At 51.2% G+C, this 14,036-nt stretch overlaps 1 protein-coding gene across 1 annotated transcript in view; it reads left to right on the top strand.

Annotated features, from left to right (window-relative positions):
• Ass1 (argininosuccinate synthase 1) overlaps nt 1-3,769 on the top strand; it is a 48,261-nt gene extending 44,492 nt beyond the window's left edge. Inside the window, exons 15-16 of the mRNA XM_041675050.1 lie at nt 2,060-2,125; nt 3,498-3,769. Coding sequence (XP_041530984.1) covers nt 2,060-2,125; nt 3,498-3,543 — 112 coding nt within the window. The 3' untranslated portion in view covers nt 3,544-3,769. The remainder of the gene's footprint in view (nt 1-2,059; nt 2,126-3,497) is intronic.
• The last annotated feature ends 10,267 nt before the right edge of the window (nt 3,770-14,036 follow it).

The raw sequence follows: 14,036 nt of genomic DNA on the forward strand, positions 1-14,036 counted from the left end.
GGGGAGGGTTTTGTTGTTTCTGTTTGTTTGTTTTTGTGAGGAGGTCTCACAGAGCCCAGGCTTTCTGCAGATTCAGTATAAGAGGATGACCTTGAACTCCTGTCCTTCAGCTTCTACCTCCTTATGGTCTATGATAGTTTGTTGTGACTTGGGAGATGTGGAGGTGAAGGGAAAAAGGCCCTATGGCCTGGATGAGGGAAGGGCTTCGTGGCCAGCCTGCTCCCAGGACAGTAACTAAAGGCAAGGACTTTGAACAGAGGTGAGGCTGGGTTTCTAGAGCCCACTTGACAGGAGGTGGAGAGCAAGTGATGCTAGTTTGTGTGTTCCCAGCGCTGCAAATGCACCCAGGCAAGCAAGGCTTGTTGACTATAATTGCACAAATTGGTACACTAGTCTAGAACAGCCGTTCCTGTGCTCGCCTGACATCCTCTCCTCCTGAGGGAGCACACTGGTCACTGGTTAGCTCCTTATGTCATCAGGACCCAAACCTCAAAGGGAACTCTGGAGAAGAAAGGGAAAAACAGGAGAAAGGTCATGGAAGGCAGAGCATGGGGTGACTTCAGGACCTGAAAAACATCAAGGTTAAAACTCAAGGCTCCCATGGAACATGGACAGAGACTCCTTTTGGTTTTTAGGGGGAGACGAAGGTAAAGAGACAGGGTTTTGCTATGTAGCCTAGGCTAGCTTTCACCTCTCAACCCTGGTGCTGGGGTTATAGGTGAGGCCACCTTTCTTCATTTGTCCTTAGAAGAGATCCAGAGTTGAGTTGGAGGTGTAGCTCAGCGGTATAACACTTCCTTTGAATGTGCAAAACCAGGGCCACCAGAAACAGGAGTGGGGATGTTCCAGAGAACCAGAGGCATGACCTCAGTCACGTGGTGGCAGGTACTTCTCACCTGCTTCCCAGTCTTACCTCTTTGGAAAGGACTTCTGAGGGGATAGGCCATTTCCTTGTCCTCAAGAACCTTGAGATTGCTTTGCTGTGAGGCCGGCGCTGTGCCAGACTAAAGACAAGGGCGAGATTAAGAACAACATGGAAGTCAGGGGTAACTGAGACTGCGGGGGCCCCGAAAGCCGAACTTATCCAGGTGCTGGGTGACAGTGGTATTTGCTCCTGTAGCCTGTGATGCTCTTTTGTTGTTGTTTTGGTTTGGTTTGGTTGGTTGTTTGTTTTTCGAGACAGGGATTTCCTATGTAGCCCTGGCTGTCCTGGTACTTGCTCTGTAGACCAGGTCAGCCTCAAACTCACAGAAATATGCCTGTCTCTGTCTCTTGAGTGATGGGATTTAAAGACATGCACCACCACCACTTGCCCTGGCCCAGCTGGCCCAAGAGTACTTAAAAAATGTCTGAATGAATGATGGATGGATGGACGGACGGACGGACGGACGGACGGATGGGATGTCAGTCATAGCAAGTGCTTGCCATGTTCTAGCTCCATGACTTCATGTGAGCCCTTGACAATGATGAGAGTCACTGATATTCACATTCCCAAGGTGCACATTCATCGCCGGGAACCGGCATGCTTCCCTGGGCTCTCTGAGTTGGCTGGCAGGCATAGTTGCCAGTCCTGGATGGCTGCCAGGGAGGATGCTGCTAGGGTGGAGCTGCAGAGGGGAGGACAGCTTTACTGAGCTCAACAGCAGATGACAGATACTGTCAGACCATGGGTATCTGGGTCAGGATGGTTCTGTAAGGTCTGCATGGTTTGACAAACCAGGGTGAAGGTGACTCTATGGGACTCCGTGCTGTAAATGCCTCCCAGGAAGCCCATCATCTGCTCCAGTCTGTAAACATCGGATGCTGTAGGCCGTTTCAGGCTCTGTGGAGGACCTCAGTTTACAAATGGCAGGAGGAATTCACAGACCCAGAGTTAGCCGAGCTGGGACTCAACCTGGTGCCTCTTTGCACTCAGGGTAGAGGCTTCTGGGCGCTACTTGGCCATCAGCTGCTGGCATGGCACCTGACCCAGTGCAGAGCTCCCAGAATATGCTGAACAGAGAGGGGCTGGGCAGCAGGGAGTGGCCGGGCATCGCTAAGCTCTGCTCTTTCTTCACAGCATGAATGTGCAGGGCGATTATGAGCCCATTGATGCTACTGGCTTCATCAACATCAACTCGCTCAGGTGAGAGACTCTGGGCCATGCCAATCATCAGAAGTTTCCGGCTATAGGCAGCGGGGTCTGATGTTCTGCTGACCCCTCACGCACCATGTCCCTGTCCATCCACCTGTAGCTCCTCCACCCAAAAAGTTCCCATTCTCAGCAGGCCTGAAGGCAACAGAATCTGAGGGAGTGGACATTTGACTCCCTGGATTCTATCCTGGCCTCTAACAATTGCCCTAATGCCTCCAGTCACAAGGACACTGTGAGCTCCTAAACTGGACAGACCGTATAGGGAAATGGCCGGAAAGGCAAAAGAATCTTTACATCACTGTCCCCAGCTGGAGGTCAAGGCAACACGTCACTGAGGCCTGGAGGTCATATGCAAAACCTGAAGTTACTTGGACCCGGGTCTCAGACCCTACCCCAAGCTCTGGGAGGGTACCCCTGCCCCACGGATGTGATGACTTTCTCACAGGAGCCTATGGAAATCGAGCTCACAGCTACAGATGCTGGTACACAGCAGGGCTCAGCAGCTTGCCCCCCCCCCCCCACTAGGGCTGCTGTGCTCAAAGCGAGGTCATCGTGACAGCTGTTCCTGGGCTCTTTCCTAGTTTATTTTAGTTCTTTTTAAATTTTTTATTTTATTTACGTGTATGCTTTTTGTATATGGAAGTCAGAGACCACCACTTTGGAAGGCCAGTTCTCGCCTTCCACTGTGCAGGCCCGAGGTTTCAAACTCAGAACTTGAAACTTGGCAGCAAGCACCTTTGCTCACTGAGCCATCTTGCCAGCCCCTAGTTTATTTTAATTTGTGCAGAGATTTTGAAAGTTCCTCAGACCCGGGCCCAGAATAGTTAAGTAACTCGACGAGAGTCACACAGAGTCAGTGGTGCTGAGTGAGGAAGACCAACTCCGGGTTTTCCATTGCTAGCTCCTGACGCATGGGGTTGTGTCGGGAAGACAGAGATGGCCTCTCCTGACTAGCAGCATGCCTTGGTTCCCGGGAGCCACCCCAGCTCTGCAGAGACCTCTGCAGCCAGACTTCCCAGGCCCCTCTACCTTCTGCCTCCTGCTGCCTGTAGTTTATAACCCCATAAACCTTTTGAAAAGGCCAGAACATAATGGCCTCTTCATTTCTCCTATTGCCTGTTAAATGCTTTATCTTCAACAATGACAAACAATGTTTCCCCCCTCTGATAAATTAATTACATTATCCTGATTGGAGGAGCCAGGGGAGGCTAGGGCAGGAGAGGGGACCGAAGAAAAAGACAACTTCACACACATCTTAACAAACAGCTGCCCCCACCGCCCCCATCCCGCCTGAATTAATTGAAGGGAGCACATGTTGTTATTGTGAAATTACATTTTTCTTTGTTTTCCATCTGGTTTACAGGCTGAAGGAATACCATCGCCTTCAGAGCAAGGTCACCGGCAAATAGACCCTGACAAAGAGGAGCTGGCCTCCCACTCTCCCAGGCTTCAGTGCTAATTGTTGTGATAAACTGTGGCTTGTTCTCCCACCACCTGACTGAGGCTGCTGTGTGCCCCCCCACCCCAGGCTTTGTTCCCTAGTCCCCCATAGCCTACAAAATGGTCATCCCAGGGAAGGGGAGGGTGGGGGCAGCTGCAGAGAGCGTAAAATGGCAATTAAAAGAAGCCACATTAGTCTTTGTCTCGCGTGCATGTGTGCTCACGCCTATCCCGACCTCTGTGTCTTCCTTTAAACAATGTTTTATGTTACACATACACACATATGCATACATACGTATATACCTATATGCATACACACACTCACATGCACACACTGGGGGTGGGGGTGCACATGAGTGCAGGTAGGTGCCCGCAGATCTCTGAAGCATTGAATCTCCTGGTGCTGGAGTTACAGGACATTGTGAACCATCAGACATGGGTGCTAAGAACCAAGCTTGGTTCTTTGCGAGAGCAGCAAGCACTTTTAAGCACTTAACCACCTGGGCATCTCTCCACACTCCTGGGGTGGACAGTCTCCAGGCCGCTGCAGGTTCAACCACTCTAGCTGTATTTGAGAGCATGTTGCCAGCCCTTGCGCTTGAAAGTCTTGTATATGGTGATGACGCCACATCAAATGTCCCCAGCACAGCTGAGTGCTAGGCTTTAGAGAAGCCTAGAAAGAGAGGAAGAGCCGGGCAGTGGTGGCGCATGCCTTTAATCCCAGCACTTGGGAGGCAGAGGCAGGCGGATCTCTGTATGTTCGAGACCAGCCTGGTCTACAAGAGCTAGTTCCAGGACAGGCTCCAAAAACACAGAGAAACCCTGTCTTGAAAAACAAAACAAAACAAAAAAAAAAAAGAGAGGAAGATACAGAATTTTTTTTTAAAGATTTATTTATTTATTATGTATACAACATTCCTTCCATGTATGTTTGCATGCCAGAAGAGGGCACCAGATCTCATTACAGATGGCTGTGAGCCACCATGTGGTTGCTGGGAATTGAACTCAGGACCTCTGAAAGAGCAGTCAGTGCTCTTAACCTCTGAGCCATCTCTCCAGCCCGAAGATGCAGAATTTAAAGGCTCTTTGAGGTGCCCAGGCTGCATGGCCAGACACCTGAACTGGATCTTAGTCCCAGGAGTTAGTTAGCCTGTGCACCTGGTCAGAAGTGAAGACAAGACCCTAGGTATCCTGGGTGCCAGACAAAGCAGGGAGAGGGGACCTGGGGTTATGGTTTGGCATGCATGGAGGTTCTGAGTTCAAGTCCCCAGAGCCTATATAAAAAGCCTGGAAGCTGCCTGCCATCCCAGTACCTGAGAGGAGCCACGGGCTTGCTGGTCCACCTAAGTAAACTGAAACCTCCTGCTCCAGGCTGTTAGTCACCCAGTGTCCCCTCATCTTGGGTGAGGGGGTTTAAAGGTTTACCTTTATTTATTATGAGGAATGCACTCATGTTGCAGTGTGCGTGTGGAAGCCAGAAGGCAGCTTGCAGGAGTCAATCCAACTCAACCTGCCAGGCGTGGCAGCAGGCCCCTGAGCCACGTCATCAGCCCCCAAAGCATCTTCACTGGAAAGACCCCAACATCAGCTGCTGTGAGCCCAGCCTGGTTCTGGACCCTGGGAATCTCCACACTGCTGCCTTTGTCCACTGGGGTTCCTTTCAAACTTCCTTGACTGTAAATGCCCATGTTAATAATGAATGATCCCAGCCCCATGACACATCACTACACACACACACATACACACACGCATGCACGTACGCACGCACGCGCCTGCACGGCTACCAGGTAGGTGTGGCGGTGCATGCCTGCAATCCAGATGTTCGATTGCCAGGAGACAGGCAAGCCACTCAACATGATCTCACTGCATTGTCACGTGGCATCGCGAGCTAGGGGAGGCAACAGAAAACTCAGTCGTAGATCAGAGCCTGGCTCACCCCTGCATCTTGTATATGTAGACACTAGCATACCATCACCCAGTTCCAACGCTGCCTATATTTCCCATTCCTTTTTCATTCACTTTTGTTCTGTTTTTATAATGTTTTCTGTAGTTATTTAGTTAAAAGATAAATTGGGTTGTGGTGGTGGCACATGCCTTTAATCCCAGAACTCAGGAGGCAGAGGCAGTCGGATCTCTGTGAGTTCAAGGCCAGCCTGGTCTACAGAGTTCCAAGACAGGCTTCAAAGCTACAGAGAAATCCTGTCTCGAAAAACAAACAAAAACAAAACAAAGGAAAAAACCCACATGTCTAGGGTTTCTGGGCATTGAACTCAGGATCTCTTACATCTAAACTCTACCGCTAAGCCACATACACAGCCCCACCCACGAGAAAATGCACACACACACACACACACAGTGCATATACAGACAAGTAGGCACACACATATACAAAACAAGCTAATTAATCAATTGGAAATAAAATCTGGGGCTGGAGAGATCACTCAGAGGTTAAGAGTACTAGCTCCTCTTTCAGAGGATCCGGGTTCAATTCCCAGCACCCACATGGCAGCTCACAACTGTCTGTAATTCCAGTCCCTGGGAATCTGACACCTTCACACCAACTCACATGAAGTAAAGTTAAATAAATTATTTTTTTAAAAAAGAAAGAAAATAAAATCTGTCCTTTCAAACTAGACATGGTTGTATGAATCCATAATCCTAGCACTGAGGAGGCAGATGTAGTACACTCTCAAATTCAAGACCAAGCCTAGACTTTACAGTACAAGGCCAGCCTGCATCACATAGTGAAACCTTACCCGAAACAAAGAAACTAAAGCTACTAAATCACCTTTGTTTCCTTGTCAAAAAACTGGCGGCACTGGCGCCTTTAATCCCAGCACTTGGGAAGCAGAGGCAGGTGGATAACTGAGTTTGAGGTCAGCCTGGTCTACAGAGCTCCAGGACAGTCAGGCTACAAACAAACAAACAAAACACATTAATCAATACTCTGACCACAGGTCCATTTTTACAATCTCTATTTTTCTTCACTGATTTAGATGGTTGTGAGCCACCATGTGGTTGCTAGGAATTGAACTCAGGACTTTTGGAAGAATAGGCAATGCTCTTAACCTCTGAGCCATCTCTCCAGCCCCTCTTCACTGATTTGTACTGCAGCCTTGACAAAAACACTCTGACTAGGTTATTGTAGTTTTATGTTAATAATGAAGTTAAGTAGCATACACCTCCAACATTATTTATCAAGATTTTTTTTATTATTCCAAAGCCTTAGCTTTTCCATATAAACATTAAAAATGTTATGCCAATTTCTTCAAAAACTCTACTAGTATTTTGTTTGACATTGCATTAAAAAAATATGGGTCAATTTGAGAGCAGTTCCATGTTTGTGAGTTCCCAATCCATGAGCATGGTATACTTCATCTAAACTCCCTTTAATGCTACACAAATTTGTCTCTTTTCCTTCCTTCCTTCCTTCCTTCCTCCCTTCCTCTCTTTTTTTTCCAAGATAGGGTTTCTCTGTATAACAGTTCTGGCTGTCCTGGAACTCAGCCTCAAACTCAGAGATTTACCTGCCCCCTCCAACCTGAGAGTTTGGATTAAAGGCATGTGCCACCAATGCCCAGCAATACGATATAATTTTCTCACATATATTCTGTTACCTTTGGTGCTTCTAATTACATTTTTTAAAGATTTACCTTCTTATTTTAAATTGTGTGTGTGGGGGGGGGTGCACACGTGTGTGTGTGTGTGTGTGTGTGCACAAGACTGCAGGGGCTTGAATTCAGAAGTTCCAGGTCACCTGGAGCTACAGGCAGTTGTGACCCACTAGACAAGAATGCTAGGAACTAAACTTGGGTCCTCTTTAAGAGCAATGCATGCTTTTAACCACTGAGCCATCCCTCCTGTACATAATTTAATTAATTTGTTTCTGAGACAGGGTCTCACTGTAGCTGCCTGACTGGCCTTAGACTCTCAGGGATTCCCCTGCCTCTGCTTCATGATTGCTGGAATTTAAACCAAGCACTACTAACCCTGGCTTTGCTTGTTTTAATTGTGGGTTTCTGTTTGGTTGGTTGGTTGGTTTGAGGGATTTTTCTGTTTTTGTTTTTTGTTTTGGTTTGGTTTTGGTTTTGTGTGACAGGGTTTCTCTGTGTAATAGTCCTAGCTGTCCTGAAATGTATTTTATAGACCAGGTTGACCTCAAACTCACTGAGATCTGCCTGCCTCTGCTTCCTGAGTGCTGGGATTAAAGGTGTGCGCCAACTATTCCAACTTAATTTCCCCCCCAAAGAATTAAAAGAATTAAAATTCTGAAGGATAAAGCATTGGCTGAAGGTCACAAGGGAATAAGAAGACCAGTCACACAGGGAGAGTAGGAGTCACACAGGAAGAAGAGGGGTCACACAGGGAGAGGAAGAGTCACACAGGAAGGGAAGGAGTCACACAGGGAGAGGAGGAGTCACATAGGAAGGGGAGGAGTCACACAGGGAGAAAAGGAGTCACACAGGAAGGGAAGGAGTCACACAGGGAGAGGAAGAGTCACACAGGAAGGGAAGGAGTCACACAGGGAGAAAAGGAGTCACACAGGAAGGGGAGGAGTCACACAGGGAGAAGAGGAGTCACACAGGAAGGAGAAGAGTCACACAGGGAGAGGAGGAGTCACAAAGGGAGAGAAGGAGTCACACGGGGAGAGGAAGAGTCACACAGGAAGGGAAGGAGTCACACAGGGAGAGGAAGAGTCACACAGGAAGGGAAGGAGTCACACAGAGAGAAGAGGAGTCTGGGCACCTGTGTCCAAGCCAACAGTCAGACTCCTCCTCCAGCCCCTACTACTTCTGGGAATCACCAAATATCCCTGTCAGCCAGAAAACAGGCTTAGTTTTTGTTCAGGTCCAGCATGTACTCACTTGTATGTACCTAAATACGTATGTGCAAACATGTACACAAGCACACATTTTCATATACATAACACACATGTAAATGTATGTGCACACAAGCATAGACATACATACACATGTATAATATACACACATGCACATGTACAGCAGCATACATAGGACATGGGACGGCTGGTGGAATCCACACCCAGGACCTCTCCAGTGTCTTCATGGGCTCCTGGGTGTCATGGACTATTTTTGAAACCAACTGATTAAAGAAAGAGAAGGGAAGGAAAACTTCCCTCCTTTCAGAAATGCAGAGGGCACACCAGGCAGGTGGGACAGTGGACAGAGCCCAGCATCCCCACAGTAGGGCCTCTTGCTCACCAGATAGAGGCTACATGGCTCAGCCAATGAATGCACAGGCTCGGCAAACAAAGAAAAGAAGGAAACAGACTGCCCACCTCGGTTCGCCTCGATTGTACTAGAGAGGGAACTTGTGTGTGACTCACATGTGGACCAAGTGTCCAGCCTTGTGCTGTGGTGGGGCAGGCAAGCAAGGAGAGACAGAAAGTCTTGTCCTCATGAGCCTGCTAGTGCCAAGGACAGGCTCCCAGAGCATCCTGTCCTGGGGGGGGGGGGGGGGGGAGGCTGTGAGGGTCAGTGCCTGGATGCTGAATGGAAGCCATGAAATCAGGAGCCACCAACAGGCTAGACAGGCCTCGGAGGGGGGACACCCTAAAGGAAAAGCCCCCCCCCCAAGTAGTGGCACCAGGCTGTTCTGCCTCCCCACAGACCATGGCCTCCCTGTCCTGTCCTACCTCACCAAAAGCCCACCCTCACCCCCTCCTGAAATGAGAGTGCTGAGCTGTGGCTCTTTGGTACAGCATTTGCCTAGCAGGTACAGAGTCCTGGGGTCCATCTGGGCGCTGCACAATCAGGAGTGCTGGTGCACATCTGCGCACATCTGTGGCTCAGCGCTGCAAAGGCGGATGCAGGGTTTGAAGCCAGTCAGAAAAGGAAGGCAGAGGAAGAGAGGAGAGGGAGAGAGGGAGGGAGAAAGGGAGGGAGGGAGGGAGGGAGGGAGGGAGGGAGGGAGGGAGGGAAGGAAGGGGAGAGAGACAGAGACAGAGAGAGAAATGAGGAAGTAGAAAAGAAAAAAGGGGGGTAGAACAGAGAGAAAGAGGGAGGAAGAGACAGAGGTTGGTAGGGAGTGAAAAAGAGAAAGGAGGAAGGGTAAGAGACAGGGAGGGAGCGGTTGAAAAGAAGAAGGGAAGAAAGAAAGAAAGAAAGAAAGAAAGGAAGAAAGGAAGGAAGGAAAGAAAAAAGAAGGAAGAAAGGAGAGAGAGTTGGAAGAAGGGCGGAAAGAGAAAAACAGGGAGAGGGAGGGAGAAGAAAGGACAGCCAGTAGAAAACATCACAGAGCCTGGCCAGCCCTAGCCAGCCCAGGCCAGCCCACCTGCACAGCCTGAAAGCTCCACCCAGGTCCCAAAGCTCCACACAGCCGAGGGCAACAGGCCCCAGGGCCTTGATGCTGGAGTGGCCAGGCCCAGAGCTGATCTGCAGGCCTCTCAGGCTGGGGAAAGGGCTTGCCTGGGGTCAGTGCAATCGATATCTCATCTGCAGCTCTCCTAGCGGAAGTGATGGCTATTGGAACAGGGTAATGGGTGTTGTCTAGTGGAAGAGACTAATCTTCCCAGCTGTGGAGGGCTCTGCAGGTGGCCTACGCACCAGCAGGCTCGGCTCAGTGCCTCGCTGCTGTTACTGGGGTGGTCCCAGCACTTTTAAAGCCACAGTGCCTGCTGGCATCCACCCAGGCCTCCAGATACAAAGTCTCAGAGATGATTCTGACTCACCCTTCCAAGCACAGTCAGGGAAACTGAGGCCGGCTTCTTCCTAGAGCCCGGCACTCAGCAGGATCAAAAGGCTCACACTTTTAGTCCCAACATTCAGGAGGCAGAGGCAGGCAGATCTTTGTGAGTTTTCAATCCAGCCTGGTCTACAGAACGAGATCCAGAACAGCCAGGACTACATAAAGAGACCCTGTCCCTAGGTCAAACCTGACTCTTAAGTATGACCCAGGAACTTGTAGTGACTTGGTATTTCTTGAACAAAAAGTGAACAGGGTTCCAACATCCTCGTCAACATTGGCCACAGTCCCTAATCGCTTGCTCATGCCTCGCTCAGCCGGTATCACCACTCTGGTCACCTGCCTGACCCTTCTGCATGTGGGGACTGGGGGAAGTTGGGGAAGGCTGGCCCATCCTCCTCGTGCCCAGCGACAGCAGCCATGCAGTCACTTGCTGTAATGGATCCACGGCACAGGTGCCAACTGAGCAGCTGGCCCTGGGTCTGCAACACCGCAGCCCCGCCAGCACATAGCACCTTATTCCATTGGCTTTATGACTTCTCCTCGGAGCCTGGAGGACCTCAGCCTTTGGCTGTGAAGCTCAGACACCTGCTGCTGCAGTGTGATGTCAGACAGAAGCTGTTGAAGCAAGCTGCCACAGGCTTTACTGCATGTACTTTTTTTTTTCTGTATGTATTTTTGTGTGTCAACCTGACACAAGCTAGAGTCATCAGAGGAAGGAGCCTCAGCTGAGGAAAGGCCTCCTTGAGATCCAGCTGTAGGGCATTTCCTCATTTAGTGATCAATGGGGGAGGGCCCATCCCATGGTGCATGGGGCCATCCCTGGGCTGCAGGTCTTGGCTTCTATAAGAAAGCAGGCTGAGCAAGCCATGGGAAGCAAGCCAGTAAGCAGCACCCCTTCATGGCCTCTGCATCAGCTCCTGCCTCTGCGATCCTGCCCTGTTTGAGCTCCTGTCCTGACTCCCTTCAGTGACAGACAGCGATGCTGAAATAATAAACCCTTTCCTCCCCAGATTGCTTTTTGGTCCTGGTGTTTCATCCCAGCAATAGAAACCCAAAGACACTATATGACCCCAGGCAGGACCCTTAACCGTTCTGGGCCTCTGTTTATCCAAATATGAAACAAAGGACTAGGACTCAGTTTGCCCTGAAACAGGTAGAACAGACTTTTTGCAGATCCTGGGGTTCCCAAGTCATCGCAGAAGGAGACCTATAGAGATCAGTGACGACATGCCATCAATTATGAGTAACTCCAGGGCCACAGGACTGGCGAGCCAGAAGCCGGTGATCCACAGTGGTTCCAAGGACAGAGGCAGGCTCACAACCTGCAGGTGGAACTAGAATCTAGAGGGCAGCGGGCTCCATAGAGGTAGCTTCTTCTACCCCTGCCTATACCCCTCATCTCTGCCTACACCCCTGCCCCTGCCTACACCCCTCATCTCTGCCTACACCCCTCATCTCTGCCTACACCCCTGCCCCTGCCTACACCCCCTACCCTGCCTACACCCCAGCCCACACCCACACCCCTGCCTACACCCCCTGCCCTGCCTACACCCTCATCCCTGCCTACACCCCTGCCCCTGCCTACACCCCTACCCTGCCTACACCCACACCCCTGCCTACACCCCTGTCCTGCCTACACCCTCACCCCTGCCTACACCCCTCATCCCTGCCTACACCCCTCATCTCTGCCTACACCCCTGTCCCTGCCTACACCCCTGCCCCTGCCTACACTCCCGCCCCTGCCTACACCACTGCCCTGCCTACACCCTCACCCCTGCCTATACCTGTATCCCTGCCTACACCCCCATCCCAGCCAGTGAGCCTGTTCACCAGTCTTCTGGGATCAAAGCCTCTGAGGGTTCTCTGAGGAGCCACAGACAAGCCGTGGAACAGCTAGTGAGGAATTCCTGGTTAGATTCCAGACAGGACTGGAGCAATTGAGTTCTTGCTGGTCCAAACTCACTCTTCCCATCTGTAAAACAGACCCAATACAGTGCTGATTCTACAGGCTTGCCGAGTAGGAAAGTGTACCCCAAAGCTTTCAGTGGGGTGAACATGTGAACCTGCCGTATGAGAACTACTGACACGCGATGCTGGAATCTTCTCTTGGTCAGCGCGCCATACACGTGTCTTCTCCCTTGCACCCAGATCCTGGAAAGAGATCGAGCATGAACTGTGAGTAATTGGGACATCAGTGCCCCTCTGCGCCCACGCAGAGGCTCCCAGGGACGCACAGGCCACTTAGGTAAGGAGTAAGAAAACCGTGACTGTGAGGCCTCCTGCTCCACCCCTGCCTGAGCTGGAGAAGTTCCTGGGGTCTGGCCAGCAGCCCTTCCCTGGTGAGCTGTTTGTTTATATCCCTGTCACCACTGAGGGTCTCACACATATTTTGTTTATTTTTCGCTCTGTCCGGCCGCGCTCTGCCATCCTGCCAGACCCTACTCACAGACATTCTGAGATGCCACTCTGCATGAGCTGAGACAGTGGGAAAAGATCAGAGTTGGGGCGTGGGGTCCCCTTTACTGAGGGTGGCATGCTATAGCTGCGGACAAGAGAGTCTGAGGCCTGGGAAGTTCTGGAATATAGCTCCTGAGGGGCCCCAGGGCCGGCTGTTCCTTCCACTTGCTGTGTTGTCTACATATCAAGTTCCAGGCCAGCCAAGGCTACAGAGTGAGGCCCTGTCTAAAAAGGGGGGGGGGGCAGTGGTGATCAGCATCTACAGAGGCTGGGAACTCCAGGAACTAACCTGAACAATGGCATAGGAGAGAGACCACAGCCCGGAAGGCAAGACTCTAGGTTTACTCCACAGTGAAAGAAGCTGAGGAAATCTTTGGTGTCTGAGGAAAGTCATCCCCTAAAGACACTCTCAGGAGCCCAGGAGTCCTGCCACTCAGGATCCCAGGCCCTGAGCCCAGCCCCCTCTGCCCTCGTGTGCCCGGGGATCAGGGGGGCTCAGAGAGGCTAATGGCCTTGCTCCTGAAGCAGCCGGCCCCATGCACCCTGGTGAGCCCCTAAGGGAAAGGTCACCCAGGGAATGGGGTCCCTGCTACTCCAGGCCCTCCCAACAAGGCAGCTTTGTCTGGTAGTTCTGAGGACCCCAGTGCTCCTCCTCAGCCCCCCCTCCCCTGGGGCAGCCTGCAGAGGACTCTGAAAAGAGGCTTTATGTGTGTCTCAGGCCCGATCCGCTGGGAAGCCCATGGCTGGGACTGGCCCATAGGACAGGCAGCAGGCAAGGCCCCGACGTCGGCGGCAGCAGACAGAGAAGAGCTGGGACAAAGCCGTACCCTCGGGGGTGGGGGCAGTCCAAGGCCCCTCCGGAGGAAGACAAGAGAACTACACAGGTGCCCTGCAGCCCACCCCCACAATCTGGTCACTTGATCACAGTGGTCAGTGACATGCCCCTTTGTATAGCCTCTGTCCCGTGGGAGCAGCAAGCAGGTATGGCCGGGATTCCTGTAATGGGATCTCCCGAGCGGTTTTCTGTCCTGGGAGAGAGCATCAGATGGGGGTTGTTTGTGGAAGAGGGCTCACGTCGTCAATGGAAGGGATGCTCTAAAGAAAGCAGAGAGAAAGAAAAGCAAGAAGAAATGTCCCAAAGGTTCATGACACCACAGTCACCTCTTCCTGGGGTCGTGGGAAGTTGGGTCTCCTGGTCACCCTGCTTAACCCCGTGAATGTGGACAATGGCCACAATGATGGCCCTGTTGGATTATCTGAAGTCCGTGTGGACCCTCTGGGGCCGAAAGTACTGGTC

The sequence above is a fragment of the Microtus oregoni genome, unplaced genomic scaffold (genome assembly GCF_018167655.1).
Source record: "Microtus oregoni isolate MIOR12 unplaced genomic scaffold, Mior012 000025F_ref0000491, whole genome shotgun sequence".
In the NCBI taxonomy this organism is placed as follows: Eukaryota; Metazoa; Chordata; class Mammalia; order Rodentia; family Cricetidae; genus Microtus; species Microtus oregoni.